The sequence below is a fragment of the Symphalangus syndactylus genome, chromosome 2 (genome assembly GCF_028878055.3).
Source record: "Symphalangus syndactylus isolate Jambi chromosome 2, NHGRI_mSymSyn1-v2.1_pri, whole genome shotgun sequence".
NCBI classification, from domain to species: domain Eukaryota; kingdom Metazoa; phylum Chordata; class Mammalia; order Primates; family Hylobatidae; genus Symphalangus; species Symphalangus syndactylus.
The window spans coordinates 112742898-112768446 of record NC_072424.2 but is presented as its reverse complement, the minus strand read 5'-3'; the positions used below and the strand labels follow the sequence as shown (position 1 = coordinate 112768446).

The window sequence follows — 25549 nt, the reverse complement described above, 5'->3', positions numbered from 1 at the left end:
CCTAGCTCTGTCACATGAATTCTTTTTTATCCTAATGGCAGATCCAATTTCATCTCATCCATTATTTTAACCATAGCTTGCTTTTCCCATTCTCCTTTTAGAATTACACCTATGATGGCCCTTTCTTTATCTTGCTTACCTTATAGATTATAAGTCCCCTGTGAGTAAGTAAGAGTCATGTTTTTCTTTAAAGTTTCAACAACAAACCCCAAGGTTTATTTATTTAAAAACAGGTATTCGTTGAGGTGCCTTCTGGGTGCAAGGAGCTTTAGAGTAGATTTTGACCTCAGCTGAACCTGGAACTCTGATCTGATAGACTGTTTATGATAAGCTTTTTTTTTTATTAGAAAGCAGCGTGATTTGTATATCGACGGCTTAACATATACAACAGCATTTCTTCTTGCACCTTTTCATGAACCTGACATTTTGAACATAAGCAATAACATCCATATGGTAAAGTAGGCAGATAGTACATGTGTTGCTTAGTGAATGATTACCAAGTGAACACACTTGGTATATTTCTTTACCAAAATACATGTGTAGTTGTCACTTCAGATTCACTGAGTTAAGAAAGTTTTATTTATATATTAATATTAATCAGGAATTTAACAGATATATGTGACAGAAATCTAACTTCAAGTGACTTAAGCAGAGAGAAAAATTTTTGAATGACATAACTGAGAACATTAGAGGTAGCTCTAGCTTTGATTCCGTTTAGATCGAGCAGCTCACACAATGTTAGCAAGGACTCATCTCCACTCTGCCTTCCCTGGTGCTAGTTTTGCTCTCAAACTCTGTATAGAACTCTTGGCTGGGCACGGTGCTCACACCTGTAATCAAAACACTTTGGGAGGCTGAGTCAGGAGGATAGCTTGAGCCCAGGAGTTTGAGACCAGCTGAGGCAATATAGTGAGACCTTGTCTCTATGGAAAAAATTTAAAAACAGATTAGCTGGGTGTGGTGCCACATGCCTGTAGTCCCAGCTACTCAGGAGGCTGGGGTGGGAAGATCACTTGAGCCCAGGAGGTCAAGGCTGCAGTGAGCCATGATCACATCACTGCAGTCCAGCCTGGGCAACAGAGCAAGACCTTGTCTTAAAACAAATAAAAAACCTCTTCTGTAATGCCAGGTTCTTGACAAGATGTGATAATTCCACACTTATATCCTCAGATCTCCCATCCAGGGCAAGGACAGACTAAAAGAGCGTATCTTCTCCAGAAGTCCTAGAAACATCTCATCATTGACTATGATTGAGTTTTATTTATTAATACTTCCCTAGGATATCCTGTGTTTGAGTGTGAAGTAAATATCACACAAAGCGTATAGCTAACAGTTGTGGGAGGGTTGGAAATTCAGGGTGCTGTTAGGAAAGGGAAATGGATTGGGGTTTAAGGTAGGGGGAGTAAAAACAAGAAACCATCCACTCTGTATATTATATAAGACCATGATCGAATTAAGAATTTTAGTTTACAATTTAGCATAAACAAATAGTAGTAGTAGAAATGAATGCATTTATTCCTTCTCTAAGTGTTTAAGCACAATCTTTTTATTTGCATTTTATTGATGATTGATTGTGGTTGAAAGGAGTGGTGATATGGTTTCAAGGATCCACTGTGTGAGAAGACTGTTGGCAGTGGAAGGCTCGAGTTAATTAAGTGACAAAGAGGTAGAGCAGGCATGCCCAAGCTTGGTTATGCTCTGATTTCCTCACCCTGTTACTTTCATCCATAATTTATAGTACATCCATTTTGTGTCATTTTGCTTCAGGTATTTCTTGTCCTGACTCTCTTCTTTTTTATGATTTTACTCTTTCTTCACACTAATGACTTTGTCCTCTGACTTTGACTCTTTGTGAGATTCTTCTGAACAGTTAACCTCTAGGATAATGTGGCTTGAACACATCACAGAACCGTGTTTTGACTTGTCAGTATTATTCACACATTCATGACATTTGAGCCTCTCTACTGTGAGAAATGTTTTAGAGACCAGTTTCTAGGCATAGCTATTTTTTTCCCATGAGTATGCAAATCAATAGTTTTAACTATTGTTAAAATGCAATCATAGTGACTTCAGAAAATTTGGAAAATACAGAAAATATAGGGAAGAGTAAAATTAACCCACAGTTCTGTCACCTAAAGGTAACTGCTGCCAGTGTTTTCATGTATTTCTTTTCTGTCTCTCCAATGCATTTTTTTACATAGTTGTGAGCGTTAGCCAAGTTATTTTCATTTTATTATGTAATCAATATTTTTCAATAGAAGTTTTAGAGGTATTTTTTATTGATATAAAAATAACAATTACAGATCCTGATGTACAGAAATTAGTCAAAATTATACAGTTTTCAAAAAATCAAGACAAGTAGGCCCAATACAAACTACTGAATCATCTTCTAGTTTCCCTGTAAAATATTTATAGAAATATGTAAGCAGAAAAAACATTCATTCTTTCCTCATCTAATTATGAGCCTGCCATATTCCAGGCACAAGAGAAAGCTCTGGGGCTTGAGTCTTAATAGGGCTGATAGTCCAACCAGGGGACAGGGTATCATAAAGAGATAATTCAAAACTTTAAGACTGGGGGGTAGGTGATGGTAGAAAATTCTGCGGCAAACATTTGTTAATGCTCATCATTTGTTGATGTCATCAAAGATCGCCAGGGCATAATTGTAATCAAAATTAGTTTCATTGATGCTTGCTGCAGCAAGAGAGACTGCACACCACTGGGGTCTATAGGTGCTTCTCAGTGGGAAGATGTAAGGAGGGGCTTGCTAAGAATTTGAGCACAGGTAGCTAATTTTAAGGAGGGCTCAAGTGAGCAAGGGTTTCTTCTGGATTGAGCGCTGTCAGAAAGTGGGAGTGATTTTGCAATTGGGTATCTTAATTTTTATGTTGTGGGTGGGAGGAAAGGAAAGAAGCAACTAGTCACTCATGTTAGCCACAAGGTTGGCTATTTATGGTTTGCACAGTGACTTTGTTTTTGTCTGTGCTCAGGCATGATTACAGTATCTCATTTTATCCGAATTACAGTGACCTCATCTGATGTTAGAGATTTGAGAATTGTTAATTGTTCAGCAGGAGAACGCCACCGCCTAGTGTGAATGCTAGGTCAGAAGCTGCTTTTTCACACTGAAACCAAGTAAGTTAATAGTGTAAATGTAGGTGTAAAATACAATGCACAACAAAATAATGAAGTAAGTGAATTAAATTATTGCACCAATTATGGGGATATGAAATAGGGAAAGAAAAGCATTAAGTTACTTATAGTCCATAAAGGGACTATGTTATTTTGTTTTTCTGATAATCCCATAAAACAAAGTTTTAACAATGTTTACAGTAACCACGAATGGAATTAGTGAAACTATTCATATCAATGCAAAAAAAAAAAAAAAAAAAAAAGCAGAGAAACTAAGTCTGTACAGCAAAAGATGGAAAGGAAACAAGAAAATTAAATGAAGATAAAGGTTGTGATTATTACAGTAAATGAAAATAGGTTTTTATCTTTAAAATGTAGACTCAAACTGCAAAGCTAATGATATGCTATCTACAAAATATTCCTATTTTATAAATAAATAAAACCATAGATTTAAAGAAGAAAGGGCACAGATGTACTGGGGAGACAAAAATAACTGTGATCTGTTGGGTGTCTACCATGTGCCAAGCAATTTTCATATACTCATTTAACATGATGTATCTATAATTATATGAGGCAGGTATTATTAACCTCAGTCTATAGATGAGAAGACTAAAGCTCAGAGGGATTACTAAAAACTAGTAAATAAATTATGGAACCATGATTTGAATTTAGATTTAAGTCTGACTGAGGCATGTTCAAAGACACTACACTGCCTCTCCAGAAATCAGGAATAGCAATATTAACACTGGACTAAGAATTTAAAGCAAGTAAAAAAAAATTAAGGTAAGAGAATTTCATATTAATAACAAGTATAATGCACAATAAAACTGTACCAAATGACATAAAAATGCATAATGAAATTTAATAGAAATTAAAAATTAAAGGGCATAGTTACAATTATTGAGGAATTCTCATAGCTCTGCCTTATAGATCATGTAAACAAACAAGGTCATAGAGGGCTTAAATAGCAAAGCAGAAAAAAATGAATATATGTAAAAAGAATATACTGTTACAAGTTTCCTTCAAGAATTTGATAATCAGCAGTTAACACTGCTCTTGAAGAGTTACGTTATAAAGTGAACTCAGTGGATCAGACTATAGATATGGGAGTTATCTTTCAGGTTTGGAATAATTTAAACGGACTACAGATACTGGAATTACTGGTTACAGAACATAAAATAGCTGGCCAAAATATTTAAATATTTAATATTTCCTTATAAGAGGTGGAAATGTGAGTAAATAAGAGACTATAAAATGACCATGTGTTTTAAAATCAAACATAACGTTTAAGTGTGAAATATATAATTGAAACTAAAAACTATTTAGATTAAACAGATTAGATACAGCCAAAGGAAGAAGTAGTAGCTGGAAGCATAGATCAGAGAATTTACCCACAATACAGCACAATAAGATAAAGATATGAATAAGTTCATGTGGAATGGAGACTAGAATGAGAAGGTATATATTACATAAAATTAAAGTTTTAGAAAGTGGGAATACAGAGAATGGATGTACAATATCAAAAAATAAAATAGCTGTAAACTTTTCCAGAACTGATGAAAGACATGAATTCACAAATAGAAGCAATACAACATATTTCAAGGATGGTAAATAAAAAGAAATCCACTTCTAAGTACATTTTAGTGAAACTGCAGAATACCAAAGACAAAGATTCTAAAATTGATCAGAGAGAAAAGTCAAATCTACAAAGGAACAGGAATTAACAACAAAATGGAAAACAAAAATAGCAAGATATCTGCAAAGATTTAAAGAAGGTTTGTGCCATTCATAAGAGGGCTTAGTTATCCATGGAATCTTGAGAAAGGTTCACAGCAACAAATGCTACTCATTCAAAGCCCTGTCTCTCAGTCTGTTCGAGCTGCTATAGCAAAATACCCTAAACTGGGTAATTTATAATAACAGCCATTTATGTCTTAACATTCTAGAGCCTGGAAATTCCAAGATCAAGACACCAACAGATGTGGTGTCTGGTGAGGGCTCTCTGCTTTAAACATGACGTCTCTTGCTGTGTCCTTACATGGCAGAAGGGACAAACACTGTGTTCGCACGAGGCAGAAGAGCTGAAGGGACAAACTTGCTCCCTCAAGTGCTTTTATAAGGACATTAATCTCCTGCATGAGGATGGAGCCCTCATGGCCCAATCTTGTAATTAAAAGGTCTCAACTCTTAATACTGTTATATTGGGAATGAAATTTCATCATGAATTTTGCAAGGACATAAATATTCAAATGATTGCACTCTGTCCAGAAAGGAAAGACTTCCTGGCTCCCTTGGCCAGGCCAGGCCCAATTAGAGGATAAATACATAACTCTGAGATAGATTCAAATGCTGTTGAATTTTGATTTGTCTAATGTCTCTTCTGGTTCCTTGTTGGTCCTTTAACTTTTACTGAACTGCATAAGTGCTGCTGAAGGTAAGAATAAATGTGCTGAAGTTTGATTATTTGGCAATTCAAGTAGTTTAATTAGAGGAAGGGAATGTGCCAAGAATGAGGACACAAGAATCTTTGGGTTTTCTGATATACTTCTCATAGTATATAAATAAATTGGAATTTGAGTGTTAAATATCAACTTCTTGAGTTTAGTTAAATGAGCCTATTCTCAGTATATTGACAAATTCAGATCCCAAAGCCTATAAGCCAGATATTGAACCATGGTAATTTCAGCAAAATACTGTTGATGCCCCAGAGAGCCTCCTGTGTGACAGCATACTGACATTTTCATCTGAGGAGTTTTACCTTGGCTAGGCTTATTTCCTTAAACACCTTCTAAAATGTTGATTTACAAAAATTGAGTGTATTCTTAGTGATGAAGAAAACCCCAGGTTATCAAAAGCATAATACTCAAAAGTTCTATATATTAAAATGAGTTTTTAGAAATACCTTAGTCATGGGACATATAAAAGACACTCTTCTAAATAACCTAATGAAGAAAATTTAAGATTATTTTCAAAAATGAAAATGAGACTGCTTATTAAAGCTTCAGATAGCTTTATACTCATGATGGTTTTTTCTTTGTTTTGGCTACCAGGAAGCTGACAGCCAAATTTGAGGCCCCAAAGTGTACAGGATCTTAGGCATTTTGTAAACTACCTATATACCTGGCTTTATCTTGTTTGCAAGCACTTATTTTTCATTCTTCCTAATATTTTCTCTCCCACAACCTATTATAATGTATGTATTTTTATTTCTGTAAGTCATCTCAAGTCATTTGTGGAATACAAAGTAATAGAAATAAATCAGCAAAGGAAAAATTTTTTAAAATGTGTGTAATACATATACCTGTGTATTACATGTGTATACAACAAATATATTTTACATATATGCATGTGTATATGTGTATATATTTGTATGTAATGGAAAGAAATCAGTATATCCTTAAATATTTTTTACTATAAGCCTGTGGGAAAACTAACTAAATAAACATTTAACTAAAAAACCTAGAAAAGAAACAGAATGACTGTCCTTAGGAAATACACCTTTGAGTCCATACCAGTATGAATAAATGATTGAATAAATAAAGGGAGGTTGAATAAATAAGAAAGGGGAAATGAAGAGACAAATCTCTTTTGTAAAAGCATTTCAAATAATTTATGTAGATACTTTGCCTTCATGGAGGTAGAACATAACACTCCCCTCCTCATGTGTGGGGCTGAGCATAGTGACTTCTTTCCAAAGAGTACGGTATGGAAAAGGAGTGAAAAGAATTTTATAATGGAAAAACCTGACAAGTACTACTTCAGCCAGGTGATCAAGGTTAACATCAAGAGTGACGTCATGTTGATTATATATAATGATATATACCTATGTATAATAATGTGGTGAAGATGGCACTTTTTCTCTTTGATCTTCCTCTTAAAAACTCACAACACCACTCTAATCATGAGAAAAACATCAGGCAAATTTTAACAGAGGAGCATCCTACAAAATTCTTGGCCAAGACTCATTAAAACTGTGAAGGTCATCAAACAAAAGAAAAATCTGAGAAACTCATTGCCATGAGGACCTAAGGAGACATAAGGAAATGTAATGTGGTGTCATGAGTGGGATCCTGTACCAAAGACATTAGGTAAAAACTAAGGAAATATCAATAAATTACGGAGTTTAGTTAAGAATGTATCACTACTGGTTCCTTAATTGTGGCAAATGTACTGTTCTAGAATAAGATGTTCATATGGGGGAAACTGGCTGCAGTATTTCTATAAATATAAAACTGTTCTAAATAATAGTCTTTAAATTTTTTGTTATATAGTATTTAATACAAGCAAAAGCACATTTGTATTTAATATGTAGATTAAAAACAATTAAGAAAACCCCATAAACTGTTCCCTCTACTAATGATTAGAACATTAGCAATAAGTGCCATTGAAGCTATCCTAATCTATCATAGCCTTTCCCCAGCCCTGACTGGGGATTTTAACATTTCCCTTCTTTAAAAAAATTTTTTTTGTTAATTGTTTATGTGGTATGAGTAATATGTTCATGATATGAGTTAAGAGTCCACTTCCTTTTCTGTTATGAATATTTTGGAAAATATTTCAAATAAATGAAAAGTTCTAAGTCCAATAGAAACAATTTTTTTCCTAAACCATGTTGCCACATGATGTCCCATCACTACTGAATTGAATATCAGTTTCCTACAAAGTATTCTCCACAGGTCGGGTGCAGTGGCTCACACCTGTATTCCCAGCACTTTGGGAGTTCAAGACCAGGAGAATGCTTGAGTCCAGGAGTTAAGACCAGCCTGGGCAACATAGTGAAACCCCGTCGCTACAAAAAATAATAAAAAAAATAGCCAGTCATGGTAGTGCATGACTGTAATTCCAGCTACTTGGGAGGCTGAGGTGGGAGAATTGCCTGACACCAAGAGATGGAGGCTGTAGTGAGCCATGTTTGTGCCACTGCATTCCAGCCTGGGTGACAGAGTGAGACTATCTATCTATCTATCTATCTATCTATCTATCTATCTATCATCATCTGTCTTCTGCACAACCACAATAATCAAAATCAAGAAATTAATATGTATAGATCACAGCTATTCAACCAGCCTCTATTAACATTTCATCAATTGAAGCAAAAATGTCTCTAACCCCACTTTGTTCCTGCTATTGGGAGGACGAGGCTATTCTCTGACTCGTCTTGGAGCCCTGCTGTCTAGGGGTTGGGGAAATCCCACGCTCAGCCCCACTCCCACTACCTTAGTTCTTCAGTGGATGGAGAGTTGTTGAGAACATTACCTTAACTTTTCTGGCTCAGCATCCAGCAGAGGGTCTCACTGTCACCCAGGCTGGAGTGCAGTGAGCAATGATTGTGCCACTGCACGATCACAGTTCACAGCAGCCTTGACCGCCCGGAGCTCAAGTGATCCACCTTAGCCTCCCAAGTAGCTGGGACTACAAGCATGCACCACCACACCCGGCTAATTTTTTTCTATTTTTTTTATAGAGATAGGGGTCTCACTTTGTTGCCCGGGCTGGTCTCAAACTCCTGGGCTCAAGTGATCCTTCCACCTCAGGCCTCCCAAAGTTCTAGGGTTACAGACGTGAGCCACCATGCCTGGCATTAAACAATCCACTTCAAGATACAGAGTCTTTTTCTGAAAGACTCCTGTTTGTGTTGCCCCTGAATCCCACATGCCATAGAGAAATTTTATCTCCACTTTGTTGTTCCTGGCACCTTAACAGAGTGTTAATGTAGATTTCTGGGTACCTATTCTGCCTAATGCTGATCCATGTTCAGCTATATACTGGGCAAGTCTTTGCATCTGTCCTTTGTTCTTGATCCCAGAATGAAAGTCTAGGCAACCAGGGCTTCCTCCCAGGGTAAACAAATAAGCAGTGAGATCCCTGGCCTCATTCCTGGTCAATTGTATACATGGCCCAAGAAGCCCATGTTATAAGCCCGGCACCTCTTCTATTCTAGATATGCCTGAAAACATCTTGTTAAATCTCTTGGATGATAAGAAGTGGTCCCTGGCCAAGTAAAACCCTTCCTGTGAAAATCAGTTCCTAAAAATCTTTCCCTTGGTCAAACTGGATCTGACCACAGAGTTAGGAAGCCTGGAGGATCTGCTGCTGCATGGGAGTTGAGAGTGAGGGAGTCTCATACCTTTGTACGTTTTGAAAAGAAAAACAATGCCAGTTACACCCATTATAAGATATTGTGAGTCAGAATCATTTCTGTAGTCCACTTTGCTGAGCAATTTTTTCCACTTAGTATATTTGGTGTAAGGTATTATTTTCTCTGATTATCCTTGGCCATTTGGCCCAGAACAACTGCATCTTAATTGATCCTAATGTCTGATCCTCCACAAGTGTCCAGTCACAAATATCAATCAAGGGACCGTGGAGTCAGATGGTAGCTGCTTCCACAGTTCGTGGCCTTTGTAATACCAATTCGATACCCCTTAACTGGGTTTAAGTTTTGTCATCTTAGCACTGTTTCCATACTGGAGGAGGTGTACGCCTTCACCCTGGAGGCTCTTACCTTCCTCCACTGACCACAGCTTTAAGTCTTGCCTCTGAGCTGGGCACTGGACTTTCACCTCCTTGGTTAGGGAAGTAGGCTAGGATTGCATCATTAACATGGTATGTCGCACCCGTCAGGCCCCACGCATTTGGCCATGCCCTTTTCTTGGAGGAAAAGAGCCATGTCTCCTCACAGAGGGCTCTATTCCTGTCTAGATATGGGATCAGTGCCCAGGGACTGGTATCTGCAAGATAGCATCCATGAGAAATTTTGAAATTTTAGCCAACTAAAGTTATATGCCTGCTAAGAAGGGTAGGCTTGTTTATGCTGTGATTGGTTAGAAATTGACCCCCAAAGTGGCATAGGAAAACACATGGTTATTTCATGCTAATTATCACCACATAATAAAACTGTACTCCATAGAGTGACTCAGCAGTCCAGGCTGACAGAGGTTCTCCATCCTGTACCTGCCACCTGGAACACACAGCCTTCTTGGTCTACATGGACGTGGGAGAGACAGTGGACAGTTCCCAGCAGGCTTGGCTTTTACTCAAAGACCCCGACCAGAACTATCCAAACAGCCCCACCTCATTGCAAAGGGGCTGAGGAGTACTCAGGAGGAGAACTGTATGTTAGAGAACATTAGGGGTGGCCACCACAGGGGGCACCTAGCATTTTCTCCAAAATGGCTGAATTTAATATAAGCATACGTGTTAAGGTCTTATCTGTTCACACTTGAAACAGAATCCCATATACATACTTCTTGAATTTCTCTCTTATACATTGTTCCTCTCCTCACCCAGTTTTTCTAGCCTTCAGCTCTATCTCTTGGGGGATCCTGCAACCATCCATCATCCCAAGACAGTGGTCCCATTCTGAGTGCTAACCTTGGAGAGCAAGGGCATGTCCCCAGATTCCTCAGAGTGGAGCACATGCAACCAAAGAAACCTCTGGTGTTTCATATTGATAACCTTGCACAGGATAATTCTGATGTGTGATTGTGCACAGTACTTCCTCCTAGGAGTGGGGCTAAGAAGACTGGGGTTTGAGGGGGTGGCAGATGGGCAAGAGAACAACATTCTGCCACATATAAGTGAGGGTATTTATTCCTATAACAACAGCACTTTCATTTTCATTCATTCTGTGTAACATTTTCAGTAGGAGAGAAGGATTATAGAGGAGAGGACAGAGGCCAGAGAGCCAGAGAAGGTTCTTTTAAATTTTTGTTTATTATATTATTTTGTTTATATGATGTTATATTGGAGAAAGGAGTTCATTTAAAGGCTGAAAGTGCCAGGAGAGGGGAGAAGAATGAATAGATGATAATCCAGTGAGCAAGTTTCTTGTGGAGACAGAAGGAAAATGACGCCCCAGAACAGGTATTTATTTGGCCTGGAATTATCATCTTGTCTGTCTTTTAACTTCCTCTCCATGCTTCTGTATCCATCCTCCCCTATCCTTCGCCAAATGAATGAACTCTGATGGCTTCATTTCACTCATAGGGAACTCTCTGTTCTTCATCCTGTGTTTCTCCTGAGTCTAGCGTACCCCTCCCAGCTGCCTCATGCTACCGTGCTGTGATTTTTGTTTACCACTGTGGGTAGTTCAGAACTCCAGTACACCTGGGGCACCCTAAATCAGGATTGCCTCTCCTCTTTTAAAGAGAGTAACTTTTGCTCTATTAGATAAAAACACCCTATTCTCTTTTGTAATATTCTAGAGCAACTAGTTCTCTTAGAATATTAGTATACTTAATACCTCCAATTTATAATTTTTTCTCAGTTGCACTCAAGGTCTTGAGTCCCCTGTCCTCACCGTGCAGGACCTGGCAGTGAATCCACCCCTTGGGATGTGGTGGGGGGTAGATTCTGTTACCGCAAATGGGAGTATGCTTCACCCATGGGTCAGAGTGGTGTTACAGGTATGTGGTAAGAACAGATCTGCATTCAGCAGGACACACTGGCAAGCAGATGGAGCCAGCCAGAAGAATTCAGGAGCAGGTGATACCCACACATCCAGTGAAGCAGGTAGAACTACCTGGAAGTAGGTTCTCAGCCACTAGGCCCAGATACAGGATTTTGTGTCTCTTCAAGGGAAACCAACAGGAGAAACATTGGTGCCAAGCTTAGAGAAAAGGCCTTGAGGGCATGTCAGAGCTCCGGTATCAGGACTGGGGTCAACAGACATGGCCAGACTCTGAGTGAGGCCCATGCTCTGTCCTCCAGGGTGAAAGTCTCTCCCAGCTCAGCTGAGCTCTGGTTGCAGAGTCATCTCTGTGGTTGACCTGCAGGTGGGGATCAAATGGTTGCTTTGTGGACAGAAAAGGGCTGACAGGACAGAGCGGGAAGGGAGGGAAGGCCCAGTACATTGTGAAAAACCAGCGAGGCTGGACGCAGTGGCTCATGCCTGTAATCCCAGCACTTTGGTAGGCCAAGGAGGGCAGATCACTTGAGGTTAGGAGTTTGAGACCAGCCTAACATGGTGAAACCCCATCTCTACTAAAAATACAAAATTAGCCGGGCGTGGTGGCATGCGCCTGTAATCCCAGCTACTCGGGAAGCTGAGGCAGGAGAATCACTTGAACCCAGGAAGCGGAGGTTGCTGTGAGCTGAGATCGTGCCATTGCACTCCAGCCTGGGCAACAAGAGCAAAACTCTGTCTCAAAAAAAAAAAAAAAAAGAAAAGAAAAACCAGCGAAGGCTCAGCTTGAGTAGCCAATGGCACAAGGAAGCCACTGTAACTGACAGACACGCCTACTCTGCCACTGGGCCTGATCTTGTGTGGGGAGTTCTGATCAGCACCAGGCACTCTTTAGAAGCGCTGTGTCCAGTTTCTGTCCTCTTCTGCTGTCACGTGGCAGAAAATTCCTCTCTCATGCCATCTGGGAAAAGTCCTTTCTTCAAAAAGATCTCCCTTCCATAGTCCTCCCATTAGAATCCTTTGCATTCTGTACAGAAAGACAAACACTCTGATGAGTCCATCAACATTAGGCAGAGTTGTTGGAGACCCAGGGAGATGGGCTACAGAAGTCTTTATGCACATACCGGATGGTACTCACTGTCTGTCAGCACCAAGCTCACTTCTTGGTACTTTGCTCTGTGGTGCCAGGACTAGGACCTGCATATTTCTCACATTCTGTCTCCAGCTGACCTTCTGACCCTGGGCAGCACCAGAAAGAGGCTGAGACTACCTTCTGTCTCCAGTCCCTGTCAGCGACTCTCCAGCGACAGGCAACGGCACAAGCTCCAGACTCCAGCTGCTCTGGGCCTCCCAGCATCAGCCACACCATGCCCTTCAGAAGTCCCAGCACCGGCCGGGCACGGTGGCTCAGACCTGTAATCCTAGCACTTTGGGAGTCCGAGGTGGGTGGATTGCCCGAGCTCAGGAGTTCGAGACCAGCCTGGGCAACATGGTGAAATCCCATCTGTACTAAAATACAAACAATTAGCTGGGCATGGCAGTGTGCGCCTGTAATCCCAGCTACTCGGGAGGCTGAGACAGGAGAGTCGCTTGAACCTGGGAGGCGGAGGTTGTAGTGAGCTGAGATGGAGCCACTGCATTCCAGCCTGGGCGACAGAGTGAGACTCTATCTCAAAAAAAAAAAAGTCCCAGCACCAGCTGGGGCAGAGGGAGGGGGCTCCCCTGAAAGTTTCTGGTTTCTCGTAGCCCACCTCTTCCTTTTTGTCCTCCAGTTTAAAGAATGGCAGCTGCTTTTTGTGGTTGCTAATCTCTGGGTTATCTCAGCAGCCCTTACATGCTGTTTCAGCTTCATCTGGGTAAACATTTCCTGGTATTAAACCTTGACAAACCTGCCATGCTTTCTGTTTTCTGAATGGATGCTGACTGTATATGTGATTGTATTTATTTACCCATATATGTATTTAATAGTTATGCCTTGCTTCATGTTGGGAATACATTCTGAGAAATGTGACATTAATTGATTTTATGGTTGTGCAAAAATTTTAGTGTGTACTTACACCAAGATGGTGCAGCCTACTACACACTAGGCTAGATGGGATAGCCTGTTGCTTCTAGGCTACAAACTTGCACAGCACGTTACTGTCCTGAATACCATTGTAACACAATGGTAAGTATTTGTGTATCTAAACAGAAAAATACATAAAAAATAAAGTATAAAAGATAAAAAATGGTACACCTATATAGGGCACTTATCCATGGAATTTGTTCTGGGTGAGTCAGTGTGTGAATGGTGAGTGAATGTGAAGGCCTAGGAGAGTACTGGACACTATACTGTACACTTAGGCTGCACTAAAGTTATGAGCAAATACTTTTCTTCGATAATAAATTAACCTTAGCTCACTGTAACTTTCCTACTATATGAACTTTTCTATTTGTAAAATACTTTTTGACTTTTTGTAATTTTGTAATAGCTTAAAACACATACATTGTACAGCTGTACAAATATATTTTCTATATATCCCTTTTTCCATAAGCTTTTTTCTGTTTTTACATTTTTTACTTTAAATTTTTTTACTTTTCAATTTTTTTGTTAAAAATGAAGACACAAACACTCACATTATCCTAGGTCTACACAGGGTCCGGATAATCAATACTTTCCACCTCCTCATCTTGTCCCACTGGAGGGTCTTCAGGGGCAGTCACATGCATGAAGCTGCCATCTCCTCAGATAGCAATACATTCTTCTGGAAAATCTCCTAAAGCACCTGTCTGAGGTTTTTTTACAGTTAACTTTTTTTTTAATAAGTAGAAAGAGTATACCCTAAAATAATGATAAAAGTACAGATAGTAAATACATAAACCACTAACAGTCATTTATTATCACTATCGAGTATTAGGTACTGTACATAACTGTATGTGCTAGACTTTTATACAAGTGGCAGTGCAGTGGGTTTGTTTGCATCAGCATCACCACAAACGTGAGTATTGCCTCTCACTATGACATTACGATGGCTATGATGTCACTAGACAATAGGAACTTTTTAGCTCCATTATAATTTTATGGGACCTTCGTTGTATATGGAGTCTGTCATTCACTGAAATGTTGTTATGTGGTGATAACTGTATTTATATATATGTGACCAGTGTTTAAAAAAATCAGAAGAGATTTTCAACAAAAGCATAGTAATATGACCGAAAATCATTAACACAAAATAAAAGGAAAAAAAAGTTTGTGACCAGCCTGGGCAATGTAGGCAAGACCCTGTTTCTACAAAATAGCAATAATAGTAACAATAATAAATTAGCCAGACATGGTGTGGCATGCCTGTAGTCCTAATTACTCAGGAGCCTGAGGCAGGAGGATTATTTGAGCCCAGGAGTTCAAGGCTGCAGTAAGCTATGATCACACCACTGCACTGCAGCCTGAGTAACAGGGAAACTTGTATCCAAAAATAAAAATAAAAAAAATGGATTCAAAAATATTTTTTGTATATGGTGCAAGGAATAAATAAAAGTTCATTTAAAAACAAAAAAGTAACATAGAAAAGGAATGTTAAAAATTTTAAGCTGAGAAAAAATGTACATCTTTAAACATCTTTATACTGCTTTCCTACTTTTTACTGGGTGAGGAGATTGAGCTCTTACTAAGAATGTGGTTATGGCTGGGCACAGTGGCTTATGCCTATAATCTCAGCATTTTGGGAAGCTGAGGCAAGAGGATCACTGGAGCCCAGGAGTTCAAGATCAGCCTGGCCAACATAGCGAGACCTCGTCTCTACAAAAAATACAAAAATTAGCCAGGCGTGGTGGCACACACCTGTAGTCCCAGTGACTTGGAAGGCTGAGGCAGGAGAATCACTTGGACCCAGGAGTTCAAGGCTGCAGTGAGCTAAGGTCACACCACAGCACCCCAGCCTGGGCGACAAAGTGAGACTCTGTCAAAAAAAAAAAAAGAAAAGAATGTAGTTAAAGATAATGAGTTATATTTCCAAAGCTTCTGCAGAACTTTTGAGCTGCAAAAAAAAAAAAAGACCAAGAAGTTGGTCCTTTGTTTAGCAGAGTGTCATAGATAGTCTTCAGATAGGCTGAGAGGGGCCTGGAGCTTAGTTCCACAGGGAATGGGTTGCCTGTTGCTTTGCATCAGAGATTAGCAAGAATTTTGGAGAATATCTAGGGACCAATAAAGATGGAAGCAGAGAGGGCCTAAGGAGGTGCACGGCCAGCAAGTGCCCTCATGTGATCAATGAATTTTAGAATATTGGTACCTAATGTTCAACTGAATTATAACTATAAATCATAATTATAAAAGTAATATAGGCTTGCCATAAAATATCCAAGCAGTTAAAAAGTATTTAGAGTAAAAATGGCTTCCCATCAACCATGTAAATAGCCAAAGAAACTATACTGTATATATTATTCACTAGTTTTCTTTTTTCACTTAACAATACATCCTTCTAATGTCTAAGTAGTATTCCCTGTTATGAATATAACTATTATACTCTAATATTCTCCAATTGATGGACATTTAGGTTGTTTTGATTTTTAAGTTATGATAAAAAACGATGTCCTATGACTTATGTACTTGTTCATGAGCACGTAATCGTGTAGGAGAGATTCCTAGAAGAGAAATTGACCAGACCCTGACAAATTGCCCCAAGCAATGTTCTGCGAACCCTCCCACCTATGGACTAGGGATGATTCTCCACATCCTCACAGGGTGGATGTTCTCAATCTTTAAAAATGCTCTCCAGTATGATTGGCAAATCAGGCCACCTCTGTATTTCACATTGCTTGCTTAATAACAAGGCTGAGCATTGTGAATATATTCATTAGCCAATTGTGTTCCTTTTCCTATGGATCGCTTTTTTGTATCTTTGCTTGTCTTTTCTGTTGGGGTGCTCATTTCTCTTACCAATTTGTAGAAATTCTCAGCCACGTCGGGGATCTGAACCCCTTGCTATATGTGTCACACATGTTTTTGGCTTGTCTTTATCTCCATGGCACATCTAGGAAGATGTGAGCAGCCACTGTGGCCCCGGTTTTGGCATGGAGAGACAGCTCTTCCGAGAGAGGGCAGCCAAGGTAAAGAAACACAGATGAGCCATGGAAAGAGGGCATCTGTCTTCAGTTACCTCTGCAGGGTGAGCAGTGATGCGTTGAGGGAAAAGTGTATGATTTGGAGATTAAAGGGCTACAGTTCATCCCCTGCTAACTATGTGACCGTGGAAAAATGGTCTAATCTCTCCAAGGCTCAGTTTCTTCTATAAAAGAGAGGAAGTAATGGTTACTTCATATAGGATTGTGTGGAATAAATGAGTAAATTCATGTAAAGGACTTGCTTCGGGGCCTGGCATCCAATCAGTGTTTGAGCAATGAACAGTTTACAGTGTGAACCCAATAAAATCACATGCACAGATGCCTTTTGACGATTTTAAAGGGCTATGAACACATAAGTAAGTAGCTGTTACTTTTACACACAATTATCCATGTCAGGTAATGTACTAGAAGTCTGTGAAACATTCAGCCACTCTCTTAGTTCTGAGTTTGGAGACAGGAATGCTCTCTGAGAGCGTCAGGTGCCCTCCCACACTCACTGATTGGTAAAGGGGAAGATGGGGGCTGGGAAGGGGGAGGCTCACTCAGGAGTCCAGACAGTGGTGGGGACAACCTGAGTGCTCAGTCGTAAAGAGGAAAGGCAGAATTTTTCCTTGCTATGGCTGGAACAAAGGCACTTTTGATGCTGGAAAACTTCATAGATGGAAAATTTTTACCTTGTAGCTCATATATAGATTCTTACGACCCATCAACGGGGGAAGTGTATTGCAAAGTGCCAAATAGTGGAAAAGACGAGGTGAGTATATGCACTTAAAGAAGACTGAAGTGTGTTTAATATGTTGGCCAATTATGGGTAACAATTTTCTAAAAGCAGAGGGAGTTGGGGGAAGATGTAGGATTGTTAAAGATGACAGAAGGAAGATTCTAGTTCTAAGAAGATGTATCTTGTAACTGGACTGTATGATACATAGAACAAATCTCTTACTATATGCAGAAAGTAAGTCATTTTTCTAGCCAAGCTAACACAGCCCTGTGTGCAGTTTTTTTTGTAATTCTCAAACATTTCCTAATCAGTATCTAGTACAAAGTATTATTTGTAAGAGCTATCACTTTGTTAAATATTCCCTTTTCTCCACCAAGCACTGCTTAAATTTACCAGTATATCCATGGAATTAAAAAAAAAGTATAGCTCTACTGAAACAAACAAACAAGCAGAAAACTGTGTGGGCTTCTCATAATTTGTCATGTCTTCAAAATACCTAGTAAAATAAAATCAATCATTTGAATGATGAAACTCAAAATCAAATTCCCATATATTTTTGAAGTTAGATTTAACAGCATCTTTTTTCTTATCCAAAGTGTTTAATGACATATGCATTACATTTTTTTAGTGATGTAGAATTAATTTTACTTGGAGAATTTTGTAAAATATTTGAGATATATTTGATTAGCTATCAATTATTGTACTGAGAATGTAAATATATCTGAAGTGGTAAATGTAGCTGATGTATATATAGTCATCTAATGCCTTATGAATTATAATTTATTCTTTTTAAGGCACAAAGAACTAGATTATTTAAAATATAATTATAGCCTTCATATAAAAATATATATTCTATGCAAAGTTTTTTTTTTAAGAACATTGCTATTTTTTATCTTTTTTGTTAATACTTCAAATCTGTCTTGCATTTAAAATAAACCTTTAGACTTAGGGATTAATGTTTGCAAATGTTGGTTAATGCATTGGTTAAATTATAATCTGCAATTTTGTTTGCTTCAAATGACCTAACACAGCTCTGGGAAATCCAGCTTTGTGTTTTCCACTCTTCCTTGTTTGCCAAAGTGAAGTTAAAAATGACAAAACATGCCAAATTCAGCTGAAATATTTCCTGCAGCTAATGGCTCATACCGTTTTAGAAAATAGAATGAGGTTTGGATGCACTAGCTAGTAGAGTAATAGATATGTTCAATTTCTCAGCAATCCAACTTCCAAATATCCTATCTGATCCCATAAGTCATAATTTTTTTCTGGCTTGAAAAATATGGTTACCATACAAACCACATGTCCAATTTCCCAAAACATCACTCAGGAAAATGTTGCTGGTGCTGCTAACAGTGGCTCCCGTTTATTCAGCTTTTGCTTTGTGCTTTGCAGTCATTAAGCCCTTTTTTAACAAAAAAAATTAAAAAATTGATACATAATTTTACATCTTTATGGGCATATGTCACATTTTGATACATGCATACAGTGTGTCATGATCAAATCAGGGTAATTAGGATCTCCATCACATTAAACATTTATCATTTCTTGGTGTTGGGAACATTCCAAATCTTTTCTTCTAACTATTGTGAAATATACAATAAATTATTGTTAACTATTGTCACTCTACTAGAACTTATTCCTTTTAACCATATTTTTGTATTAATTAGCCAACCTCGGCCAGGCGTGGTGGCTCACGCTTGTAATCCCAGCACTTTGGGAGGCTGAGGCGGGCGGATCACGAGGTCAGGAGATCGAGAACACGGTGAAACCCTGTCTCTACTAAAAAATACAAAAAATTAGCCGGGCGTGGTGGCGGGCGCCTGTAGTCCCAGCTACTCAGAGAGGCTGAGGCAGGAGAATGGCGTGAACCCGGGAGGCGGAGCTTGCAGTGAGCCGAGATTGTGCCACTGCACTCCAGCCTGGGCGACAGAGCGAGACTCCGTCTCAAAAAAAAAAAAAAAAAAAAAATTAGCCAACCTCTATCCTCTCCTCTACCCTTCCCAGCCTCTGGTAACCATAATTCTACTCTCTACCTCCATGAGATCAGCTTTTTTAAGCTTCCACATATGAGTGAGAACACGTAATATTTGTATTTTTGTGCCTGGCTTACTTCACTTAACATAATATCCTCCAGCTCAAATTGTGTTGCTGCAAATGACAGGATTTTATTCCTTTTTATGGCTGAATAATATTCCATTGTGTATATATACCATATTTTCTTTATCCATTCATCTGTTGATAGACATTAGGTTGAGTCCATATCTTGACTATTGTAAATAGTGCTGCAACAAATATGGGGGTACAGTTATCTCTTCAGTATACTGATTTCCTTTTCTTTGGATAATTTCCAGTAGTGGGATTGCTGGATCACATTGTTGTTCTATTTTTAGTTTTTTTTTGAGAAACCTTCATACATTTTCCATAATGGCTGCAGTAATTTACTTTCCCACCAACAGTGTATGTGTCTTGTCTTTTTTTCTGCAGCTTCACCAGCCCTTTTTATTTCTTGTTTTTTGATAATGGCCATTTTAACTGGGATGAGGTGATAACTCGTTGTGGTTTTGACTTGCATTTCCCTAATAATTAGTGATGTTAAGCATTTTTTATATACCTGTTGGCCATTTGTACATCTTTTGTGGAATATCTATTTAGATCATTTGCCTATTTTTAAATTGGATTTTTTTTGGGGGGGGGCTATTGAGTCGTATATGAATATATACAAGCTCAAGCTCCTTATATATTCTGGTTATTAATCCCTTGTCAGATGGATAGTTTGCAAATATTTTCTCCCATTCTGTAGGTTGCCTCTTAACTCTGTTGATTGTTTCCTCTGTTGTGCAGCAGCTTTTTAGCTTGATGTTATTTTATTTATTTATTTATTTATTTATTTATTTATTTATTTATTTTATTTTATTTTGTTGCCTGTGCTTTTGAGGTCGTATCCAAAAAAATCTTTGCCCAAATCAATGTCCTGAAGTATTTACCCTATGTTTTCTTATAGTAGTTTCACAGTTTTGGGTCTTACATCTATCTAAGTCTTTAATCTGTTTTGATTTGATTTGGTGAGAGATAGGGGTCTAGTTTCATTCTTCTGCATTTGGTTATCCAGTTTTCCCAGCACCATTTATTGGAGAGACTGTCTTTCACCAATGCATATTTTTGGCAGCTTTGTAAAAAACGAGTTGGCTGTAAATGCATGGATTTATTTCTAGATTCTCTATTCTATTTCATTGGTCTATGTGTCTGTTTTTACCCCAGTGCCATGCTATTTAGGTTACTATAGCTTTGTAGTATATTTTAAAGTCTGGTAGTGTACATTCAGTAAGCCCTTTAACATGGATTATCCAAAGAAGCAAATGGTAACAACCTAGAAGTCTCTATTATGATCCTTATTTTACAGAGGACAGTGCTAACACTCTCATCTCTGATGCTTAGATCCATGGGCATGTGCACATGTGTGCACACACACATGTACATAGCACATTTGCATTATAGCATTGCAGTTACAAGCACATACTAGAGTCAGACTGCCTGGTTCAAAGACAAGCTGCACCACTTGGTATCTATGGCCTTGGCTTAGAGCTGAACTTCTGCATGCCTCAGTCTCCTCATCTATAAAATGAGGATAATAATGATATCTACTTTATAGTGTCATTCTGAGGATTAAACAGACTAATATGTGTAAAGCCCTTAATGCTTGGCATATAGTAAATGCTTTCTATGTATTAGCTTATGCTAATATTATTGTATGTAGTACATTAATATATATTCTATATTACATGGACATAAGATGTGCCATAAGGCAACTTAGAGAATATGAGTGGACTTGAATTTTCTGAATAGCAAAAAGATCAGATTTTTACATTGACTGTAGGAATTCATGCTCCTCTTGCTGGCTGGCAGTGGGGCTTCCTTATGGCTGCAGCTAGTGGTGGAGGTCACCAAAGCCATCTCTTCCCCCATCCTGTCTGCAGGTCCACATTCGAGATTTAGTTTTTGAGGTGAAGCCACCATATTTCTAGAAATTTCTAATTAAGATGAGAATCATTTTATACCTTACTTCAGCTCAGCTAAAAGTGACTATATTAGTTCGTTCTCACACTGCTATAAAGATGCTACCTGAGACTGGATAATTTATTAAGGAAAGAGGTTTAATTGACTCATAGCTCTGCATGGCTGGGGAGGCCTCAGGAAACTTACAATCATGGCCGAAGGGGAAGCAGGCATGTCTGGCGGCAGGCGAGACAGCATGTGAAGCCCAAGAAAAACTACCATTTATAAAACCATTAGATCTCACGAGAATTCACTCACTATCATGAAAATAGCCCCCACAAACCAATCATTTTCCTCCCTCGACACACGGGGATTACAATTCAAGATGAGATTTGGGTTGAGACACAAAGCCTAGCCATATCAGTTACTTTGCATGAGGAAAATGAAGGAGGGGTGTGGGTCAGGTTTGGCATGAGGGCTAGCACAGGCTCAGGCGGCTAGATTGCTTCAGGTCAAGTGCTCCAAGAAAGATGCTCACGGCTGCCAGAAGCCTATGGAAAAGGATTCTGAGTCTGAGCCAGGGCCCAGTGGTGCAAGACGGCTGTGATTATAATTTTTCATGCACGTGAGAAAGGAGAGGAGTGAGACACGGGTTAGGGATTTGTCATCTCTGGAGAAGGCACTACTTAGACATTGCCGGAGAGAAGAGATAGGCAGAAGAGGACTTGAAAATTATTTTGCCTACGTCACATTTTGGCCATGAGTTGACCCTGCCTATACCTTCCCATATATACATTGTTTCCATTTGTATGTAACTCTAAAACCAGGTATCCAAGCCACAAATCTCCGCTTCCCCAGTAAGGCCTCTTCCACTGGGCAGAATCAGGCAGCAGACAGAGCAACCTGTGGTTCTGGGAACCACCAAAATCTGGGTTTGAGTCCTGATTCTGCCACTTATTAGCTGTGTGACCTATGGCAAGTTACTTGAGTTTCTGTGTCTCAGTTTTCTCATCTGTAAAATGGGCGTAGCAATACTTATGTTATAGAATTTTAAAAGGACTTAAATAAAATAATTTGTTTATACTATTTAGCATATTCCCTTATATAAAAATTAGTCAATAAATTATGAATATAATTAGTCATTTCAAGTGAAAATGACAATCTGAGGATGTGATTTCATGCAAAATTTCAGACCTTATAAGATATGTCAGAGCTGAGTTAGAAGCTTTAGAGATTCCACATATCTAGATTAATTTTATTCCTTTACTATATATAATATATATATACACACTATATATATTATATATGTATAACATATACATTTTTTTGAGACAAGGTCTCACTCTGTCACCTAGGCTGGAGTGCAGTGGCACAATTACGGCTCACTACAGCTTCTACCTCCTGGGCTCAAGTAATCCTCCCACCTCAGCCCCCTGAGTAGCTAGGACTACAGGCATGCACCACCATGCCCAACTAATTTTTTTAAAAAAACTTTGTGTAGAGATAGGGTCTCACTGTGTTGACCAGGCTGGTCTCAAACTCCTGGGCTCAAGCGATCCTCCCAATCCAGCCTCCCAAAGTGCTAAGATTACAGGCATGAGCCACCACTCCTGGCCCACAATATTTTTAAAAATTCCAGTTTCTGAAGTGATTGAAAATATACATCTTTTAAAATTCAGATAGCTTCTTTCTAATGATCTGATTACCACATTCGGGATGCACTGGTTGAAATGGAGCGTGTTTCTTTGTTTCTATGGTTCCCCTCCTTTGCTGGTCATGTAAACACCTGTGTCATCTACTTTGTGAGTGGCTCAGCACTGGGACATGTTGAATATTCAAAATTAGGGTGGGCCAGGCACAGTGGGTCACACCTGTAATCCCAACACTTTGGGAGGCCAAGGCAAGTGGTTCACTTGCATTCAGGAGCTCGAGACCGGCCTGGTCAGCATGGTGAAATCCCCTTTCTACTAAAAATACAAAAATTAGCTGGGCATGGTGGCACATGCCTGTAATCCCAGCTGTTCGGGAGGCTGAGGTGGGAGAATCACTCGAACCCCGGAGGCAGACTTTGCAGTGAGCCAAAATTGCGCCACTGCCCTCCAGGCTGGGCTACAGAGTGAGAATCCATCTAAAAAACAAAACAAAACAAAAATTAGGTGTGTGGAGACCTGAGGATTCTTGTTTCATCCATCCCGTAAGGAGTAACAGCTTTAAGGTGACCCTTTCTCCCATTTGCTCCTCAAAGATCGAAGCTGCGGTCAAGGCCGCCAGAGAAGCCTTTCCTGGCTGGTCATCCCGCAGCCCCCAGGAGCGCTCGCGGGTCCTGAACCAGGTGGCGGATTTGCTGGAGCAGTCCCTGGAGGAGTTTGCCCAGGCTGAGTCTAAAGACCAAGGTGAGAGTTGCCTCTTAACTGTAACATGGGACTCAGGGCATCTCTGATTCTTCATGTTACCCCTCCTGGGGTCATCGGGCCAGCCCGTGTGCCTGCTCCTCTGGCAATAGTAGAAGTGGAGAGCAAACCCTGCTCCAGGCCTGGGAAGGCCAGGACTTGTGGCTGGCCCGTCCCTGTCTCATTCAGATGGCCAGAGAAAGTCACATGGCTGGATCCAAAAGCTGAGGGGCAAAGAAATATACTCTGTCCATTGGATGAAAGGAAGTGCAAATATACACAGCAAAGGGCATGGATATAGGGAGAGATGAAGAACTAGGGCTGATCATGCAGTCTCCTACGCATTCTAAGCAGAGAATTTCAAAGCAAAGATAATTTGAAAAGCAGTTATGCAGTCAGATTATTTAGGATGTTTTCTGATATGTCAGTCACCATTCCACTCCCGACACTTCTCATTTTTTTTTCCCACTCTTTCCGAGAGGTCAGAGTAATGGAGTAAATATCTGTAAATTTTTGCAAGAATATCTGTTAGGATAAGCCAAGAGTTTTAAAAATTACATGTGTGCCATAAACCAACCAAAAATTAGAAAGCAGCCTGAGTCCAAGCCCTTAAAAAGAAAATAGTTCTCTGCTGGTGTTCCTGGCCAGTCTCCCTGCATCGCTAAAGAGAACTCAGTAGCAGTCCAGGTAAGCTTCTGTTTCTCTTTCTGTTCCATCCAGGAGCTAGGACGTGCAGGGCATGTGATGGGCAAGCAGGTGCCACACAGCATCCTGTGCCAGGGCGTTCCCAGCCGCTCTTCTGATGACTCTACCATGTGTTGGGAGGGCATGAAATACACATTACATGTGTATAAAAGTGTTTCGTTTTGTGCTGTGCAAATACAACTGTCCTAACACCCATATTTCAGTGCCTTTGTCACAGGTACAAAGCCTGGTGATTTTGAATTGCAAGAGTTTGTGTGGGTGAAGTGGTAGCACCTGGCAAATTGATGATGAGAATGATGTATTCAGTCCTCAGAACAAAGATTATTGACTCAATTTTAACCCCCCACCTCAGTTTCCAACCTTATACCTAAATATTGTATGGTTTTATCAAACCGTGATCAAGTCTTTGTGAGGTCAAGGAATGCCTGCCCCAGGCTAGAAGGAATCCAGGCTGTTTCAGTGTGAGTTGGGACATGTGGGCAGTGGAAGCTGACGGATGGAGCGTCCCCATTAGCTGATAGTGCTTTATGTTGTTTGCTTCTTACAGGGAAAACCTTAGCACTGGCAAGAACCATGGACATTCCCCGGTCTGTGCAGAACTTCAGGTTCTTCGCTTCCTCCATCCTGCACCACACATCAGAGTGCACGCAGATGGACCACCTGGGCTGCATGCACTACACGGTGCGGGCCCCGGTGGGAGTCGGTAAGTGCTGTTCAGTGAGAGCCCACCTCCCGGTTATGCTTGCAGATGCTCACAACATTCTATGGCATTGTCCTCAAGGAACAGGTTAAAGAAAAGGAAGAGCTGATATTTTTCTTTTACCTAAAATCCATTGGCCTCAAAGATCTAATTCTAGTTCACTTTCTTTGTGTCAAATTCCCTGCTTTTCTTTTTAGACAGAGTCTTGCTCTGTCGCCCAGGCTGGAGTGCAGTGGCATGATCTCGGCTCACTGCAACCTCTGCTTCCCAGATTCAAGTGATTCTCCAGTCTCAGCCTCCTGAGTATCTGGGACCACAGGTGCGAGCTACCACACCGGCTAATTTTTGTACTTTTAGTAGAAACAGGGTTTCACCCATGTTGGCCAGGCTGGTCTCAAACTCCT

The 25549-nt window shown here is 39.7% G+C and overlaps 1 protein-coding gene across 4 annotated transcripts in view; it reads left to right on the top strand.

The window, feature by feature from the left end:
- Window positions 1–5: 5 nt before the first annotated feature.
- Window positions 6–25549, top strand: part of ALDH8A1 (aldehyde dehydrogenase 8 family member A1) — a 49865-nt gene continuing 24321 nt past the window's right edge. For 3 of the 4 annotated variants that reach the window (XM_055264718.2, XM_055264723.2, XM_055264711.2), the window contains exons 1-3: window positions 6–17390; window positions 23596–23743; window positions 24993–25148. In XM_055264718.2, coding sequence (XP_055120693.1) covers window positions 17253–17390; window positions 23596–23743; window positions 24993–25148 — 442 coding nt within the window. In that variant the 5' untranslated portion in view covers window positions 6–17252. The remainder of the gene's footprint in view (window positions 17391–23595; window positions 23744–24992; window positions 25149–25549) is intronic. The other variant, XM_063631439.1, reaches the window with a different exon arrangement.